Here is a 19,980-nt window from a genome sequence, read left to right on the forward strand (position 1 = left end):
CATACACACAGATACCCCAGCTGTCGTTTTGGGACCCAGGGACCCAGCCCCCCTGTTGACACCCCTCCCTGCCCCCTTTGTCCGAAGAAAGAGAAGGAAAGACCGCGGAGCGCTCGGAAGCTCCGTGGGGCCCTGGAATCGGGGAGTTGCAAAGAGAGGCTACGAAGCCCAGCTCCAAAACACAGGTGCTACCCTTACGTTCTAGATGATCTCTGATTCGCGCTCACTTCCCAGCTGTGTACCCGGAGGACTCAGACGTTCTGTGCCTAGTTTTACTCAAGTGCAAAGTGGGGGTATTAACAGGATCGTTTTTTAAGAGGCTCATTGTGAGGATTCGACGAGTTAATTTAGGAGACGAGCCAACAACAGGGTCAGGCATGTAGCGAGTGCGTGGTGAGAATGTAGCCAGCCCAGACCTCACCCACTGGGGAGAGGGGAGTGTCCCCACTGTCCCGGAACGCAGTTCTGGGGCCCTCCACGATCCCACCTGCTGGCGCAGAAAGGCCAGTCCCTGCCCAGGCCCCTGCCCAGAGCTCCTCCGCTGGCTCTGGCCGTGCTGTGGTCCCAGCGGGCTGTGGTCCCTGTCCCGGGCTGGCACGTTGCTGCTGCCTGTCCTCGGGAAGGGCTTGGCCAGAGGTGATCCGGAGGAGTGGGAACTCGTCAGCCCATTGTGTCCCCCTTTTCCCAGCCCCCTGTCCCTTGCCCAAGGCTGGTCTGCGTCTGTGTGAACGGCTGTGGGAGGTTTCCAGGGCACTCCTGGGAGTTTCCTGAGCTTCCGGGAACCCAGCTGGATTGGGGGCAGAGGCGTTGCCTTGGGGCATGGCACCGGCGAGAGCCTGATCCCCACTCCAGCCCAGCCAGGCCCCCCTGGCCACTCAGACAAGAACGTGCCGATCCCGTGGCTCTGAGGCAGGACGACCAGCTTTCCCGTGGGCGGCCACTCCATACGATTTCCTGTCATTCAGAGAGCATAAGTACTCAAACTTCACCTAGCACAGTCAGAAACGTGGCTCCGAGGAGAGGAGGACCCCTGTTGCGCTCGTCCTCCTTGGGACCCATGGCTCAGGGATGCGCAGGTCGCTCGCACGCCTGTCCTCCAGTGCCCTCTGCTGGCCACGCCGGGAGCGGGCCTCCCCAGCCTCCACCGGTTGGGCACGGTGGGTCTCCCCCGACAGCGAGGGTGTGGTGTCTGACCATACTTAGCCTCCCAAGGTCCAAAGAGTCATCTCAGTAACTATTTTAAGTTACTAAACTGATCACATAATTCAGATGGGGCCAGATGTATTGATGCAGATGAGATTCTGCATTTAATGATGCAGCTTGGGGGGTCAGAAAGGCTTTCTTCTGGCTGGAACAACTGTGGCTTCACTGGCCTTTCCTTTGTGTGCAAATGAGACGCAACATTGGGGTGGGTGGGTTAGGGAGAGGGAGAGAGGGAAAGAGGAAGTGGAGGTAGGGGTGGGAGGAGGGGAGGAAGAGAGGGAGGGAAGGACAGAGACCAGTCTCTCTCCCTATACTGACACTAATCCTATTGCGTAAGGAAAGGGTTAAGATATGGGCAGGGAGAGGCGGGGGGCCCTGGCTGGGCTCCGGTCTCCCAGATGGAAGCTCTAAGCCCTAGTGATCAAGAGAGAAGGCAGCGGACCCCGTGGCCTCTTGGGCCGCTACAGTGTGTCATAGAAAATGACCAAAACTCAAAGAACGAAGTCATTCAGGGGGTTATCAAGAGCCCACGCTCAAACCAACAAGGCCCCAGAGCCTCAAGACCACAAGCTTCCCGGCCAGTTCTCCATCAACCCCGCGCCTGGGAGCCCTCGGTGGCAGCCCGTTCCGGCCCGTCCCACTCCTCGAGCTTCTCCTCCCGCTCTGCGCTCATCTTACCTCGATGAACTGCCACGTTGCCTCGCCCTTCTGCATCCGCGAGATTTGTTCTTCGACTCCGCGACACAAGAATCCTGCGATCCAGCAACACTCAGATCAGGGTCCTACGGTTACGACCTCATTTAAGCTAATTACATCTGCAGAGTGCCCCCCCCCCATACCATCAACCTGGGGGTCGGGGTTTCAACCTACGGACCTGGGTGGGGGGGGACGGGTACAACTCATCAGAGCATCCTTAATCAGCTCACTGTCTTTACACCAGTAACACTGATAATAGTAACAACTATGTTAAAGCTTTTTCTTAAATTAGCTCTACTGAGGGCTCCTGGGTGGCTCAGTGGATTAAGCCTCTGCCTTCGGCTCAGGTCATGATCTCAGGGTCCTGGGATAGAGCCACGCATCGCATCAGGCTCTCTACTCGGCAGGGAGCCTGCTTCCTCCTCTCTCTCTGCCTGCCTCTTGGCCTACTTGTGATCTCTCTCAAATAAATGAATGAAATCTTCAGAAAAAAATTAGCTCTATTGAGGTATAATTCAATATAATATAATTTTCCTATTTTAAGTGAATTGGTTTGTTGAGTTTTGAAAAACATTCCGGGCCATGGAGACTCTACTGCAAAGAAGATGCTGAGTTCCCTCTGCCCTCCCAAGGTCAATACCTCCTCCCAACTCCAGCCCCAGGAGACCGGTGATCCTTTCTTCCTCTACGGTTTTGACTGGAATTTCACACAAACGATCCAGCGGCGTGCGCTCCTGGGCCCGTCTTCTTTCACTCAGCACCACACTCCCGAGCGGCGGCCAGGGCTCTGCGTGTACAGGGGCTCCCCTCCATCATTTCCCGCCTCTCCTCTGTCCCCCAGCAGGGACATCTGATGCCGGGACGGCCCGCCGCTGCTGGACGTCTTGGCGGGCTCCCAGATCTTTAGTCTGAACCAAGTTGCGATGGATAATTACGCGCAGGTCTCCCTGGACATTAGGCAAATACTGCCTCTCCTGGAAAAGATCCCCGGGTGAGACCTCCTGGTAGCACAGGCGGGTCACGCTTCACTTTGTAAGAATCTAACCGGTCCTTCTCCAGAACCATTGTCCTGCCTTCCCAGCAACATTGTGTGGGAGTTCCAAGGTCTGCATCCTCTCCCGCACTTGGGTCGTTTGTTTCTCAAGGGTAGCCAGGTTCGCATATGGGACACCAAATTTCAATTTCATTTTAATTCCTATTTCCCTAGCAGCTGGTGATGTGGGGTACCTTTTCACGGACTTATCTTTGTCTTACGTCTTCCCTGTGAGAGGCTCTGCCCCAGTCTTGACGTCATTTTACACAGGGGCTCTGTTTGCGTCACGATGAGCTCTTCATGTACTCCGCAAACAAGCCCTTTATCAGGCGTTCACTGTGCAAACACTCGCCCCTCCTCCGTGTCTTGCTTTCCCGGTTCCTTAGCGGTACCTTTCGAAGAGCAAACGTGTTTCCCTTTGCGGAAGCCCACCCTCTTTGTGACTCACACTTTATGAGTCCCCAGCTAAAAAAAAATCATAATAAATAATCATAATCATAATCATAAAATCTGCCTAATCCAAGGTCATAAAGGTTTTCTCTTACATATTCTTCTAGAAGTTTCGTAGCTTCAGCCTTTGCACTTTGGGCTTAGGACCCTTCTCAGGTTAATTTTTCCGTATGAATTGGGGTATTTTCCTTCGTTTTTTATTCTCTGGAGCCACCTCTGGAGCCAGGGGAGCACTGGTTGTTTGCGGCTTTGTTAGAATTTCCCTGAGAGCCTCTGGGCACGAGGCTGCGCGGACTCGCGCCTGGATAATGTGTTCTATTTCTCTTGTGGTTTATTTGAGCTTTTGGTCCAGGCGCTTCGGACACGATCGTGGGACATCATGATTTCTTGGTGAAGCTTGGCCGTTCTTTCCTGCGGCCACTTAACGGGTTGCGTTGTCAGGACTTTAAGCCTGATGTGCTTGTGTCCCTAAGATCTACCCTACTCATTACTCTGCTGGAGTCCCTATTTCCTCACTTAGTTTTCTGTTCAAATGACTTGTCTTATGCCCAGCATGGTGTCCCCAACATTCATCAGTTGTGTGTGTGTCTGTGTTTTTTAAGACTTTATTTATTTATTTGACACAGAGAGAGATCACAAGTAGGCAGAGAGGCAGGCAGAGAGAGAGAGGAAGGGAAGCAAGCTCCCCGCTGAACAGAGAGCCCGACGTGGGGCTCGATCCCAGGACCCTGAGATCATGACCTGAGCCGAAGGCAGAGGCTTAACCCACTGAGCCACCCAGGTGCCCCCATCAGTGGTGTTTTTATCCGTTTTTGCCTGTGTGACCCATCTTTCCTGGTTTGTAAAGCAGAATATCTTTGCCTAGCCTTTTATGGGTATAAATAACAGTTATATCCTCATCGTGACTGGTGGCTTGTAAGGCGTCCTTCTTGATCATGTCTGAGTGCTTGGGTCCGAATTCTATTTTGTGGGATCATTGAGATGGGCTCCCCCACTCAGTGTCCTGTTAGATAAATCCCTTCTGATCATTAGTGTTTTAAAGTTCTATATTTTTTAGCAATCTATCAATAAATTCCAATTATTCTGATTTTCAGTCATGATGACTATCGTTTAAAAGCAGAAAGCAAGGGTGCCTGGGTGGCTCCGTGGGTTAAAGCCTCTGCCTTCGGCTCAGGTCATGATCCCAGGGTCCTGGGATCGAGCCCCGCATCGGGCTCTCTGCTCAGCTGGGAGCCTGCTTCCCTCTCTATCTCTGCCTGCCTCTCTGCCTACTTGTGATCTCTGTCTGTCAAATAAATGAACAAAATCTTAAAAAAAAATTATAAAAGCAGAAAGCAGATGGAATCCTGGGCAAGAAGTCTACAAAGCAAATGAGGAAAATCATAATACAAATAATTAGAGTCAAAATCCAGCTTTAGACTTCGCCAGATAAGTTAGCTGCTGGATTGACTTAAAAATCTTGTCGAGAGCAGCCACATTCCTCCAGAAAGTAAAAACAGTGTTAAAGAGGAAAAAAAAAACTGGGGGTGCCGGGGTGGCTCAGTCGTTAAATGTCTGCCTTTGGCTCAGGTCATGATCCCAGGGTCCTGGGATTGAGCCCCACATTGGGCTCTCTGCTCAGCGGGGAGTTTGCTTCTCCCTCTCCCTCTGCCTGCTGCTCCCTCTGCTTGTTCTCTGTTAAATAAATAAAATCTTAAAAAAAAAAAAAAAGAAAGAAAAAAACATGACCAGAACATAAATTCTTGTGTTTTTAATAAAACACTTACCAGAAGTAAAATATTTGTCTACCAACTCACTTCACCCTACACCCCACAAAGTTACTACCAATTATTTGTTGTAATTCGTACAAAAGGGCTTGAGGCTTTGTTTTCTGTGAGAAGCGTCCACAGAAGGGAGGGTTGCGTAGTGTTGCTCAGTGTCTGCTTTTATGTTGCTAGCTGCTCTTGATTCTCAGAACCACGCCCGAGATCTTTATTGGCTCTAGAATCTGAATGCCTGCTTTGTGGCTACAGTGTTTTGCAAAATGACCCTTGGGGCACTAAGTGTGTTGACTTATGATCCAAAGGATCCTTATCATGGCAAATGAAACCAGATGGGTTTGGGTCTACCTGCTCTCAGTTTGTTTCACTGGGGGGGTCCCTAAAAGTACAAATGCTCAGCCTCTGCTTTTCATTCATCCAGTAGCCCCCGGGGGCTTGTCTTGAATGGTGGTTTGCTCATCACTGACTTCTGGCCTCAGCGGGAAGCACTGTGTTACAGGCTTCCTCACCTACGAGCTTCAGGCCAGGGTCCACCTGTTTTAGTCCCTTCACTGATCCGTTCTGTGGCCACAGACTCCGGAAAGCAGGGACTTCTGTCCTCCTGCAGGAGGGAGCTGAACAGCGAGCAGCTCCCAGCTCAGGAGAGGAGTGGGAAGGTCAGCTCAAGTCAGGGATCTGCTCCCAGACCGGTCAGCAGCACCTCTGGGCATAAAACTCAGGATTCTGGGTTGGCAATTTCCAAATCCCACAGGACTGAGTCAGGGGGACCACGGATGGCTATCGTCTGTACCCCAGATCATCACAATCATAATAAGGCCGTCACTGTGTGGATTTCAGTCACGCAGGCAGCAACCCCTGCTTCCGGGAAGGGGGGATGGCACCTGTTGGGATGTGCTGTGTATCAGTGCTTGACTCACATCTCCTTGGAAGTCATCATGGTTATCCAGCAGGAAACTCCGGTTCAGGAGTCCAGGGACACCTGCTGGAGCTTGAATCCTGGTCCCTGTCTCTAGATCTGCTCAATTGTCCCACCCCACATGAAAGACAGTGAGGGACCTGGCCGTGACCACTCTGCTTGGTTCTTGCCATCTGGAAGCCAAGCACCGGGGACCCATCTGTCCCCCGGCTTCCCCGGGTGTCTTCCACCACATATGCTCTGAGCCCGGGGACGTCTCGCTCTGCCCCGATGCCCAGGAGAGAGGTGCCTTCTTGCTGCCATCTTCATGTTTAGGCAACCCCGCTCCCATGGACTGGCTGACATCCCGTCCCCCTGCCGGACCACTGCAGAGTCTCCTGTTCCTCCAATATCGCCTCCATTGGAAGAGTGATGGGCTGCCGTTGACCCCCGAAGCCCACATAGCTTCCCTCCCACAGCGTGCACAGGTGCCTGTGACCTCGCTTGTGAAATCAACACATTCGCCTGCCGGATCCTTCTCCGCGTGCCAAGCCACTGGAGGGCAGTCGCCGCAGCGGTAAGGAGGCGGCCGGGATCACACAACGTGGCTTTGACTTTGAGTTTAGGATGCCCTCTCCATGACCGCGGTTTTCTTATCAGTGTTGACCACATCATCTTCTTCCTCTAGAACCTCCCACGGGACCTGGGCTGAAGCCTGTGCACACAAAGGATGTTCGGTAAATATTGACCGATCATCCTTTGCTCGGGAACGTATCCATCTACAGGAGCTCAACAAATATTAACACTTTGGTAAAAGCCCTCAAGACGTTCAAAACAAGATGTTGTAGGGTGCTATTGGGTCCACATCGCCTGCGCACGAACCACAGTACTTAGCTTCTTGCCATTTGATATGCAAAACAGGTTATGATGAATCTTGAGACTGTGCCCACCTTTATAACCAAGCATGCGGGGAGGCATGGGCCCCTGCGGCTGGCTCTTGCCTGTGGTGCTGCCGCTCTGTGTGATCTCGCACCTGGTTTTCAGTTTCCTGATGGATTACATAGACTCACTGGGGTACACCTGTCACAGCAGGGCAAAAGCATTCTTTGAAACATTGATGTGATGGCGAGTCCCAAAAGAGCCAACGTGAAAGCTATACTGGTTTCGAAGCCAACACATGTCCAGGCGGCTCCTTGAACAAGAACCCCCCAGAATCCCTGCGTGCAGCTGCCCTGGAGAGGCGGCTGCTGTGAGGAATTTCTCCCCCGCTCAGAGGATTCTCCCCGCCTGCGTAGACAGATACCGGGAGGCATGTGGAGAATCTGGCCCAGGCCATCTTGAACATTCTCTTGGCAGTTTGGATGGTCCAATATGGTTTTTGCTTTTGGCAAACCATGCGTTCCTCAAGGATGGGATCTGCTCTCAATTTCTTTTGAGTTTCCTAAAAACGACCGCAGCTGAACTGACACTTGTCTGGGGTGGGGTGGAAGAACCAGGTGTGGTACAGGGTTGTGTTTTAGGAGACGTAGGATACTTCCAATTCCGATCATTCTTAGGCTTTGTTTTAGTGAAAAATCCAAGGGGCCATTTTTTTTCTAGAAAGTCAGAGTCATGGTCTGTAGCTTCTTCTCTCTGATGGACTTGGGGTGAAGGGTGAGAGGGTAACCCAGCAGGGGACCCTCTGGCAGCGGCCTTCAGAGGTTGGTAGTGTGAACCCAGGATGGCTCACTCGGCGCTCCCCGCGGGGCCACCAAGTCACGCTCCTGCTCGCTCGTCCTCCCCGCCAGGGACGTCGTAGTCAGGTCTTCCTCTCTAGAAGCTTTGTCAAACCTGCTAATATGGAGAGAAAGTTGAGATCGCATGGGAGAGGCCCCAGGAACTGGGCATCAAAATCAGAAAACTCGAAATGACTGGAGACTTTATTCGCTGTTCGGACGGATGCTGGATGGGATTCCGGAACCGTCCCTCCTGCATCCCAGACCGGGTAAGGCTCTTCGATATGGACCAGACATCCCCAGTGGAACGTTAAAACGGTTCCTCCAAACCAGGACCGCAGGGCTCGGACCCCCGAGCCTCAGAGCCGGCTCCTCCCAGCCTTGGCCACTCTCAACGCTTTCCCCTCTTGCTTCCCAAACTGCCTTATGTTACCCGGATTTTTTTAAATGACAATTTTCAGCAGCCAGATTTCACACCCTTCTCCTTAGATAAACAGTACGTAAGTAGTGCTCTGCTCTACCCAGATTATCTATGCCAGAGGTTTGTTCGTTTGGCTCGATACCTCCCATTTTATAAAAAAGGAATAAAACAAAGAAAGTGCCACCTTTACCCATGCTTTTCCTTCCCTCCTGGAGGTAACTGCCGTCCTGAAGTCAGTGTGTATTATGTCCACATGTACCCATAAACAGTATGTGGTGTTTTTGTTGTTTTTTAAATAATCAGGAATGGCATTATAATAGACAGGCTTTTGATCTTGTATTTTACACTTAACTTCTGAAATTTATCCCTGTTGATAAAAATAGCTCTGATGCCTTCATTGTAATGCGGAATGCATTCCCCTATTGATAAGCAATCACGTGTATCATTCCCAGTGTCTTCCTATCAAAACAATATCAGGGCTCCTGGGGGGCTCAGTGGGTTAAAGCCTCTGCCTTCGGCTCGGTCATGATCTCAGGGTCCTGGGATCGAGCCCCGCATCGGGCTCTCTGCTCAGTAGGGAGCCTGCTTCCCTCTCTTTCTCTGGCTGCCTCTCTGCCTACTTGTGATCTCTGTCTGTCAAATAAATAAAATCTTTTGAAAAACCCCAATATGCACTTGTTCCATTTATTAGGTTTTGACAAAACACTTGCCCAAGTAGCTGCATTGATTACACTCGGCAACTTTGAGGAAGAGTTCCTTTCTCTCTGTACCCTTGTCAGTATCTCGCGACGTGGGTACAATCCATGTGCGCAAAATGGTGTGCAAATGTTAGTTTCTTTTGTCATTCCCAACTGTGAGGGAGGTTGGGCCCCTTTCCATCCTTTACCGTCAATTACCTCTGTGTGTATTTTAAAAACCGTGTCTGTCCTTTTCTCATTGGTCTGTAGAAATTCTTTATGTATCCTTGATAGTGATCCTTTGTCAACTGCGTGGGTTTCAAATATCTTTTCCTAGTTTGTGGCTTGGCTTTTTTATTCACCGGTCCCGTCTGGCTTAGTGGGTAGTCTGAATTTTAACTGAGTCAGACCTACCAAGTGTACCTTCACGATAGGTATGATTTTTAGAAAATCCCAAGAAGTCTTTAAAACCACAAAATTATAGGATACAAAGTTAATGTGAATTGTGGTTTTACGAGTCAGCAGCAAACAGTTGGAAATAAAGTTATCCTGCGTGAATAAAGGCAATCTTGCTGCTTCTTCTGTGATCTTTATGCGTCCCCCCCCCACCCACCTTGCCTTATTACATCTATTGGAACCACCTTTACAATGTTGAATGGAAATGAGACTGGGTCCCAGGCTTACGGGGAGAATCTCACCATGAAGCACGGCTCTGCGGTGTTTCTCGCCAGGTGTCGTCTTATCAGCTGTGGAATGTTCCTCTCGATTCCTAGCTGAGTCTTTACCATGTGTGAGTATTAGCTTCGTTAAATGCTTCTAACGTGGTTACTAAAATGACACGTTTCTTATTTTCATTTTTTCTACCAATGTCTTGAATGCGCTAATGGATTATCTGACGTTAAACCTACCTTGTCATCGTTGGACAGACCCTTGTCATCCGTGATGCATTACAGCGTTTGGGGCCGGATTCAGCTTGCCAGCATTTCGTTAAGTTTTTCTGAATCCATGTTCGTGACGGTCTTTCACACTTCATAATGTTTTCGCCCGGCTCCGGCGGTAGGTTTCTGTCGGCCCCATAAACTGAGCTGGGCCGCCGCCTTTCTTCGTCTTCTTTCTTCGCTCGCGGGAGACGGGGACTCTTCCACAGAACGAAGCCGAGAAACCACCTGAACGTGAAATTTACTTTGCGGGAAGGATTTTGAGAGTAACTGCAAATTTTCCATAGAAATCGGGCTGTTTGATTTTCTATTTATTCTTGTAACCGCTCGGTAAATTGTGTCTTTCAAGGAATTAACCCATTTTATCTGAGGCCTTAAATTTGTTGGTATAAATATTCATGAATTTATTCTGCGTATGACCTGATTTTCCTCTTAGGGCCTGCGGGACTCTAGCCACAGCCCACCTTTCATTTCCGATATTGGTAATCTGTGTTCCCTCTCGCTGTTTCCTTGATGGGTCTCTTAGAAACGTATCTATGGTTTTTTTTTTTTTTTTAACCTTTTCAAAGATCCAGCATTGTTAATTTTTTCTTTTTTCTTTTTCTCTTTTTCTATTTTGCTTCTGTTAAACCTCGTGCTGCTGCCCCCGTCCCGGTCCTGGACCGGTCACCTTCCCCGTCTCCTCCGCCACCGTGCGGGGTGGAAACGTGTGTGAGCGGGAGGAGAGCCGCCACCGGAAGTCGACCAGGCTGGCGCTGTGATCCCTGACTTCCGGCCTCCGGAGCTGTGAGAAATAAACCGATTTGTAAGCCTCCCAGTCCACGGGCTTCTGCCGGAGCAGCCTGAGCACGCTGAGGGCCAGACACAGGCACTCGCAGCCGCACAGAAGTGTCCCATCAGCACAGAGTGCGTATGTCAGACGCGGCGGGTCGTGGCGCACTCACGTCTCACAGTAAGCTTGTGTGGGTCCAGAGCTTGGAGGAGTACCTGTGCCCGTGCTCCATCAAAGCCACACGGACTCGACACTGAGTGCCACCCCCGGGGGGCCGGCGGGGCGTCCGCTGGGCAGGGGGGCCTCCTCCCATGGGCTCAGGATAATCCCCGTCCACACGTCTCCTCTGGGTATAACCATGACTAGCGCCCTGTAGGCTCTGAGAAGTGTCCCAGTTTAGACAACTCATGACACAGTCCCCTCCCGAAGGGGCCTCCCCTGGCCCCGGGGGTTGGAGCCTGGCCCAGCTTCGACCAGGATGTGGGAGTCTCACAAGTGCCCACCGGCCTGTGTTGTCTTAGCCTCCCCTGAGACAAGGAAGTGAGAACAAAGTGCTCCTTGAGGGTTATCTGGGTGAGGTATGGGAGTGCGGGAGAGGGTCCCACAAACACTGCTGATTGATGACCTATGGCCAGCGATTTGTAGAGACCAGAGATCGAAGGTGACCAGGGAGGACAAAGGCAGGTCCAGGACGGGGTGGAAGCCCGGGGCTGGGGTTGGCAGGATGGACAGGGTCCCAGGTGCAGGGGCACCGAGCGCGAGCGGAGGTCCCGGAAAGCCCGGTCAGGGCGGGCAAGGGAAGGTAGGTCCCCGGGACACAAGCGCTCCGGGTCTCTGACTGTGTGCTTTCCTCCCCCTTGCGAGAAGGTGCAAACGAAGGTTGATCCCAGAGCCAGAGGTCCCTTGAGCGGAGCAAAGGCCATTGAACTAGGCGGTCCCAGCAGCGAGACCTCTTCCCTCGCAGTCTGGGGACCAGAAGTCCGAAATGAACGCGGTGGAACCTGCACCCCTCCCAGGAGCCGGGGGAGGGTCCCTCCTCTCTCCGACGCCCCCGCGACCGCAGGCCGTCCTTGGCGTTCCTTGGCCCTCTGTGTGTCACCCCAGCCCAGGCCTCCATGGTCACACGCTGTCTCCCCGAGTCTCTGCATTTCTGTCCCTACAGGGACACTACAGGGACAGTCAACGTGGATTATGGGCCACCCCATTCCAGTCCAAGTTCATCTTCATTTAAAGAATCATGCTTGCCACAGCCCAATTCCAAATAAACCGTGCCCGGCGGTTTCAGGAAAGATAACGACTTTGGGGAGGACACGGTCCATGCCAGCACCCTTGGGAAGCCACTCGGCGACAAGGGCTGGCCTCACAGGGACGAGCGCTGCGGCTGGCGGAGGGCCATCTTCCGCCTTCCCCGGCTGTCCTCCTGGGACGCGGCTCGGGGCCGCGCCAAGGGCTGGCAAGCGACAGGTGCAGGTCGGGGGCGTCTCCGCCTTCTGTGTCAGGGCAACTGCCGGAGCCTGGGCTTCCTGCTGGAGCTGGTCCAGCTGCCCCAGAAAGGCCCATCCGGGTCTGCAAGGCGGGGCTGCCCGTGCGGGGCCTGGTGCCCCCAGGCACATCTGCTCCCCGGCTGTTAGTTCTGTTTAGTTCTGACTTATCTCTCTCAGTGTCCTGGGTCATCAGCTCCCTGATTCCTGGGAAACCTTCCTTGTTGTAACAGCAGCTGGGCTGATGCAACAGCCCCAGACTCCAAGGAGCTCTGGGGTGAGCGCTCCTGGGGCTGAAACCCCCGCAGTAGGCTCGGGGGTAGACATCGGTTCCTCCAGAACACCCGGGGCTCTCGCGTGCCCCCGGATATAGCAGGACAGACCCTGGCCCAGTATTGGGGGAGGGAGACACAAGCTCCGTGTCCGTCATGGCCTCTGTTCTGACTCAGCCTCTGTCCTCCCCCAGATCAGGTGGGGGACTCGTCGGCACAGTTCCACCCTCCCCCAGTGGTCCTCCGCGCAAACCCCGCCAAGGACAAGAGCCTCCAGGAAGGCTCCAGAAGCCCCTCTCCAGGAAGCAGGAGGAAGTTCTGCGCCGAGCACAGAGGGAGGGGCCCACACCCGGGGCAGCTGCAGAGCGTCTGACGGACGGTCAATAACACCGGGCGCGGGGGGGGGGGGGCGGGTGTGAGCCCAGGGCTAGCCCAGGTGCACGGATTAACCTGACTCTGTATTTCCCCATCCGGCTCTCTGCTGGCTTGAAGACCCCCGAGTGACAGTCGTAGTGAGCTGAGAGGAGACTTGGAATCTCTCAGCCCTCGTAGGCCACGTTGACTCTTGTGTTTGGCTGAGTCAGCCGTGCCCGCCTGGGACACCCTCGGACCCTCACCCGTCTGTGAACTCCTACTCCCAACAAGAAGCCTGCTGGCCGGCGTCCCACCGGCCCTTACCACGTCGCATCACAGTCCGCATGTCAAGACTTGCTCTCCTAGCTGGCCTGTGGGCTCTGAGGCCAGGGGCTCTTCCCGGCATCCTTCGTGGCCCACAGTAGTGGGCCGAGCATCTCGCCCTTGAGCCACGCTCCGTCCCTGCTTGGGGCATATACGTGCCAACGGCCTTGCCCTCTGCAGGTGGGAGTTTGCTGCCCCAGCACTCCGGGCCAGACTGCCCGCGGCTCGCAGCCGTCCAGGAGAACCTCACCTTCCCTGGGACCCGGCACACAAAGCCCGGGCAGGCGGGATTCACAGGGGAGGGATCCCAGGACAGTCCAGACACGTGGCCAGGGAGACAGTGGCAGGGGAAGGAGAGGGCTCCCAGCAGGGGCCAGAGTGCGCTCACCCTAGATTCCGGGGCACAGGGCAGCCCCCTGTCAGGGTAGGGCTGGGGCCAGTCCTGGGGCTGCAGCTCCAGCCCTAGTTTTCTTTCATTCCTGGAAGAGGAACGTCCCCCCTGCGCCGCCCAGAGGACCTGGAAGCTGGGGGAGGCCCCGGGCCCGTGAGCTCCGGAAGGCGGGGGGGGCTCCTTGGACCCCATCCTACAGCAGGACAGAAGGAGGAATGCACAGGACATCCCCCAGCCCTCACAAACATTTACCCAGCGCTGTAGTCCCCAGGGCCAGCTCAAGCCCGCCGTCCTCTGAGAATCCGTGCTGTCTCCGGCCGGCAGCCCCCACTCTTCTCCCGCTGACCCCAGACCACGGCCGCCCTACCAGACCCAGGGCTCTGGACGCTCTCCGGCCGCAGCTGCTGGCCACCCCCGGCAGGCGCCTGACTCCACTCTGCATTACCTGCTCGTACAGCCCTGTGAGGGAGGCGCTCTGGGACAGGCGGGGAAACTGAGGCATGGGTGGTAAAGGGACTCGGGGACAAACCTCTCAGCCTCCCATCAGAATCCCAACATGAACCAGTCTCCTCACGGGGGCTCTTCAAGGGCAGGGACCTGTCACCTCAGCGGGGAACCCCGGGCTCCACTGACATCAGCTGAGTTGACTCGAAGCCAAAGGCCTGGCAGTTTCCCCATGGCAGTGGCTCTGGGCGCTGGCTTCGCCGGCTTTCATCAGAAAGGCCTGCCCAGGCGGGGTGGGCCGGGGGGCAGCTCCCCAGGGCATTCCAAGAGCGGCCAGGTGGGAACCAGCGCCCTCCAGCAGCCTTCAAAAGGCCGCGCCTTCTGAGCCCGATTCTGGGGCGTTTGCCCTTTCCTGGAGCCTGGCTCAGCTCCGCAACCCGGCCGGGCCTGAGGATGGGGTGGGGGGGGTAGGAAGGCAGAGTCTGTCCAGAAACGGCTCCCAGGGATTTTCTCTATGATGACCTTTTCGTAACAGAACTCCTGCGGTCTGTTAGCTTGGAGACACGCTCTCCTTCTGGGAGCAGAGCAAAGCCCGGGGAACGACACAGACATTCCTCTGTCTCCAGACTGCACTTGTCTCGGACGCGGGGAGCAAAGCAGAGGGTGAAGGCCACCTGGGGTGGGTCCCCCGCGGGCGAGGGCTGGGCGGTCACAGGTGGGACCCGACCCTCCTTGCCAACACGTGCACAGCCAGACCCCCTCAGTCAGTGGGTGGAGGACAGCTTTGTGGACAACCTGTGGGGGTGGTTCAGGACCTCTCCAGCCCCGCGGCCCCACGGGGGGCTGAGGTGACCAGGCAGGTGCACCTGCTTCTGGGTCCCACACAGCTCCCTGGATCCCGGCTCCGCCAGACCCACAAGAGGAGACCCTGACAGGCACCTTGCCTGGTGAGCCCTAGTTCATTCGTCTGGAAGATGGGCATAACTATTCCCACCATTATAAAATAATGTCCAGGATACAGCCTTCATTGGAAAAGAAAAAAAAAAAAAAGCAAGTTGAGCAAAGATGTCTAGTGAGTTCTCATTTGGGTTAAAAACGTGCTTAGATCTAGAGAGAACGTTTCTGGAAAAATACCTAAGAAACACATACCACACACACCTCTGGACAGGAGAGGCCTTTTGGGTTGTCTGATCTTCAAAAACCTACTGCGTGTATTCTCTTTTTATCAAAATACTATAATTTATCACACTCAGTTTTGTTAAAATGTTGAATAAATTTATCGAATACATTTACGAAAGTGTACTTAATGATAAAATTAAGTCTTGCCGTTAACAATACAAACAGAGAGGACGGGATTTTCAAGAATTACGAGGGAGGAAGGAGATCTGTGCGCACAGCGGGACTTACCCGCGGAGGGGACCCGCCTTTTCCAGTCCCCAAGGCCGGTCGGGGATTCTGGGTTCTGTAGACACTGAGGAGGGAGCCTTCTAGACTGCTCCTGGCTGGGTTTCTGGCTGCCGGCCAGCCCCACGCTGAGCCTCCAACCTCTCCCCCAGGCCAGGCTAGCCTGGGACGGACAGCCCTGCCCCCCGGAGAGGAGCATTAATCCAGAGGTCTCTGGCCTCCCCGCTGGCCTGCTACCCCGGCGGTGGGGTCAGGCTGCCCCATCCCCCTTCAGGAATACGAGCCGCTGGGGGCTTCTCAGTCCTGCGCAGGGAAAAGTAGGTGCGGTCGGAGCCAGAAGGGAGGGCCGTCCCCAAGCAAACAGAAGCCAGAGTGCCTGTACAAACACGGGGGTATAAATGCATCTTCTTGGCTGTCACAACAGGTTCTCTGAGTAGACGGGTCCCCAGAGCCCGCCTGCCCGTGACCATGGAGGCCAGAGCGCTCTGGCTGCTGGTCGTGATCCTGGTCCTGGGGTCCTCCAACAGGGCAGCGGCGTACGAGGGCCTGTGTGAGTACTGCTCTGACTTCCTCCCCACGCTGTAGGCAGGAGGGCGCTGGTCGCAGGCAGGGAACGAGTAGGATGAGAAGGGACCCAAGATCCAGGCTCAGGGGGCTGTGGAGATGCTTGAGGAAGGTGACCGGACCCCCACGTTACTTAGTAATGACCATTTACCAGACGCACACGGTTCCTCCCAGTAGCCCCGCAAACTGGGTGTCCCTGTTCCCATTTTACAGATAGGGAAACAGAGGCTCGGAAAGTTAGTCACTGACTGCAGGCGACCCTCCCAGTTGGTTCCGGAAACAGGTTAGAACCCAGGTCTGCCTGGCCTGGCTGGCGGCTGCGGCCAACCCTTCCCACCCCATCGCCTTCTTGGCGCGGGTTTCTGAATTACCAGAAAGGTCTTGGCGCACTGTGTCGGCACATTTACAAGAAAGCCCAATGAACATGGTCTCTTCCAGAATATTTTCAGCACACACGGCCCATTTCCACTTAGCCCTGGCCCCGCACCTGCTGGAGAGTGTGTGGCTGTCCCACTCACCCTCGTTCGAAGAAATTAGGGTGTGGTTCTTATCAGGTGCCAAAGGCGGCCAGGGGTTCCCAGCCGGGGTGCACGCCAGAGTCCCCCGGACAGCTTGGCACGTCCTGCAGCCGGGGACGGGCCCCCACGCCACAGTGAATCTGGGATCCCGGCGCTAGGGAGGTTCGGGAACCCCTGGGACGAGGATTTAGGAGTGGCAGGGGCAGAAGAGGACGTCGGGGGTTTCATGTGGTTTCTGTCTTCCTAAGGAAAATCCCGGTAGGTGACGAGGGAAACACCGCAGAACTTGAGACAACGTAGGCTTGCTTCAAAAGCAAGTGTTGCGGCAGGAAGGATGCGCCGGGAAGACGGGGCACACCAAGCAGCTGGGGGCAGGGAGCCGCGGGAAGGAGGGGGGAGAACAGCACACACTGTGGTTTTCCGTTTTGAGTGCGTCTCCGATTACACTGTGCGTGTGTTTAAGGGGGGCAGTTCTTGCGGATGAAACAGTGAAGGGGAACTTCATTTGTGGGTTTGGTGACCCCCAGAGGGTCCCTGGTTTCTGCCAGCGGGAGGGACCATGGCTCATGGATCCCTGATGGGACACTGGGACGCACAGTGCCAGGGGCCCCCGGTGGAGGCCAGAGCTCCCGCGGGCAACACGGGAAGAGTGACCTCCTCGAGCAGATGTTGGGGTGAGGGTGGGGGTCACGTGCTCTGAACTCGGAAGCGGGGGAGGCTGTGCGCTGGCCAACTGAGGTCAGCGGACCCACCGGGGCCAGCCAGGGGTCCAGCGCTGACCGGGCGTTGTCTGGGACAGCGACGAACCTGTGCGAGGTGCCGGCCAAGGACAGGGTGGACTGCGGCTACCCCGAGATCAGCTCCGAGCAGTGCACCAATCGGGGCTGCTGCTTCGACTCCAGCATCCATGGGGTCCCCTGGTGCTTCAAGCCTCTGCAGGACACAGGTAACCGTCCCGCGCGCTCGGCATCCTTCCTGGGTCCCCAGAGGCCACGCACGCCCCGGCAGGACCCCCAGCGCCGTAGCTGTCCACCGGCGGAGGCCTCAGTCGGAGGAGTCGCGCCCAGGGAAGTCCATGGCCGGGGGCTGTCCCCTGCTGTCCCTTTGCTACGGGATTTGTGCTGATTCTAAAAGCCGTTGTTTGGGAAAAGGTGTTCAAAGTCAAGGCGCTACGTATGTACAGGGAGCTGGTCTAAAAACTGGCCTGGAGAGGAGTGGAAAATGCGCAGGTTAGGGAAGTGGGGCCGATGCTTGAAGCCACATTCAGCAAACAAAGCACCGTCGTTCGTGACGTGCTCCTGGTGGTACACATAGTGGCGGCCCCAGCACCGAGCCCCGGTGCCTCTCTGCACCCCACCATCTTCCCCCAGCCCGCCTCCTCCCGGAGGGCACCCCCATCCTCCCTCAGCGGTGCAGTGGGGTTGAGACAACCACCCTGGGGTGTCAGCCGCAAGCAGGTGGGGGTGTGGGTGGGGGCGGGGGTGGGTGGCCCTGGCTCTGTCCGTCCCGCCCCACATCCGGGGCGTGAGGTCTGCTGGAAGCCACCTGGCAGTCCAGACGCCAGGTCATCTTCTAGGAAGGACACAGGCGCCTGTGGAATCAGCCCGCGCCCTTTGTCCCCCAGTGATGAGGGAGTGGGGCCGCCTTCCAGCTGATGCCAGCTCCCCGATCGGTGCTGGGGCCCTGCCCACTGCCCTGAGCCTCCTGCGCCTTCCTGGCAAATCCAGGCAGAGGCCCAGATAAGGCTTTGGGACCAGGAGGGAGTTGGCCACTGCCTCTTTGCTGGCTGTCCCCGTTCTTTGGGGCCCCTCAGCAGAAGGGCGGGGAGGGGGCTGCATCTTCTCCTTTGGCTGCTGACAGCGGACTCTGACGAGGCTCATCCTATCACCTGCCCGACCCCCTAGGTTCTGGTGGGTTCTATTCTCCACAAGGTCAGACACGCAACACTTTCCCAGTGACTTGGGGAGAACGCAGCACGAGGCACTGACCTTGGAGCCTGTCTTGACCTTGAGAAGCCTGGCACCGGGTGGGTGAGGCCAAGGCTGGTCACGGGGACCCAATGCCTGTGCTTTGTTTCCAGAATGCCGATTTTGAAGCAACGTGCACTGGCCCCGGACACCCTGGGATAAGACCTTCCGCCCTTGGGTCCCCTCTGCCTGTGTCCTCTGCCGGCTGCTCCCTGCTCCCCGCTTTTCTCCCACCCGGCTCCCGGCAACCCTTCCACGGACCTTCCACGGAAAGCTAGCGCCTGGGTCCTGATGTCTTAACGAATAAAGATCCCGTGCTCAGCATGAGGGCCGTTTCTCATTCCCGAGACTCGAGACTCGAGACTCGTTGCTCTTGTGTCTTATTTCGGCAGTCGCTCTCCTCTCTCCTCTCTCAGCGTCTCCCAGATGGGGGCTGCGGGGCCAGGGGTGTGTGAGCGCCTCCAGCCCAGGGCCTCCCAGCCCTCCCCCCCCAGGAGTGGAAAGGTGACCCCAAGTGGCACTGTTTGCATGAGGTCACAGGTCTTAGACAAAGCCCGACACGGCAGGGAGGCCCAACCCCCTTCTCAGTGGCCACCACATGGTGCAAATTCAGAAAAGACATTTCAAATGTCAGTTTCAAAAAACCAAGGTGATTAATGTCTTCCTTCGCGAAAGAGAGCAAAGCATGAAAGCCGTCTTACCCGCTGCACATTTGGTGTTTATTTGCAAGTCAAGTGTGACACCTGTGACACCCTAGTGGCCTCCTTTCACTTTTCCTGCTGGAAACGGACACCAGCGTTGTGATGTAAGGAGCTGGTCTCTGTCTCGGGTCCTCGTGAAGTCCTAACGGCTCCGCGATGCAGGGCGGTTCCTTCCGTCCCTAACTTTCTAGGACACGTGGCTCCCCACTGACATCGCGTGGGGCTCCCAGGTGTCCCTCCACTCAGGTCGGGTGTCCCTCCACTCAGGTCGGGTGTCCCATGAGCTGTTTCTGCCGCCCGCACCCTCTTATGCCCAGAGATCTGACTTCCCACACACTCCAGCCATCAGGAAGGGGTGTAGCTCACAGAAATGGGGTCTCTTGGTCTGAGACATCGTCCTACTGAAAAGAGACACCAGCAGGTCCCATCAGAACTACCGGCTTTGTCTTGGGGCCAGGTCCCCTGACCTGACAATGTCCCTGGAGGTGAGGTTTCATTACCTTTGCCTTACAGATGAGGAAAGAGAAGGAAAAAGACTTGATAAATCCCGTGCAATGAGGTCTGCTCTGAGGGGCCACGACAGGACACCCAGGCCTCCGGATCCAAAGCCCCGTGTGTCCCTTCTCATGCCCAGCCACGACACCTGCCAGGCTTAGCGAGCGACCCTTTCTGGAAACGTCTCAGGCCACACAGCAGGTGCTGCCCAGAGCGGTGCTCACGGGGACGGACCCCTCCTTCTGCCTTTGGGTCCGTTTCTCCTTACACACCAAGCCCAGCCTTGGAGACCAGACTGGATCTTAGCTGGAGGGGGTTGGAGGTCACCCTGGTGATGGGGCCATGTTGTCACCATCCTCCTTGTTACACACCCGGCTCCTTCCCTCAGGGCCCGGCTCTGCGGCCTCCTGCCACACAGCCCCATCGATGGTGACAGCCCGCACGTCTCTGCCTGCCTCCTCCAAGCTTCGGCGCCGAGCCGGACGCCCCCTCCCTCCGTGCTCCC

At 55.7% G+C, this 19,980-nt stretch overlaps 1 protein-coding gene across 1 annotated transcript; it reads left to right on the plus strand.

Annotated features, from left to right (window-relative positions):
* The first annotated feature begins 15,654 nt into the window (after positions 1 to 15,654).
* LOC308347627 (trefoil factor 3) lies at positions 15,655 to 18,640 on the plus strand. The gene is made up of 3 exons (XM_080811205.1): positions 15,655 to 15,780; positions 17,112 to 17,258; positions 18,393 to 18,640. The coding sequence occupies exons 1-3, from the start codon at positions 15,699 to 15,701 to the stop codon at positions 18,404 to 18,406; spliced, it is 243 nt and encodes an 80-aa protein (XP_080667331.1). The 5' UTR covers positions 15,655 to 15,698; the 3' UTR covers positions 18,407 to 18,640.
* Positions 18,641 to 19,980: the final 1,340 nt, after the last annotated feature.

Source organism: Martes martes (assembly GCF_963455335.1).
Source record: "Martes martes genome assembly, chromosome: 1".
Taxonomy (NCBI): domain Eukaryota; kingdom Metazoa; phylum Chordata; class Mammalia; order Carnivora; family Mustelidae; genus Martes; species Martes martes.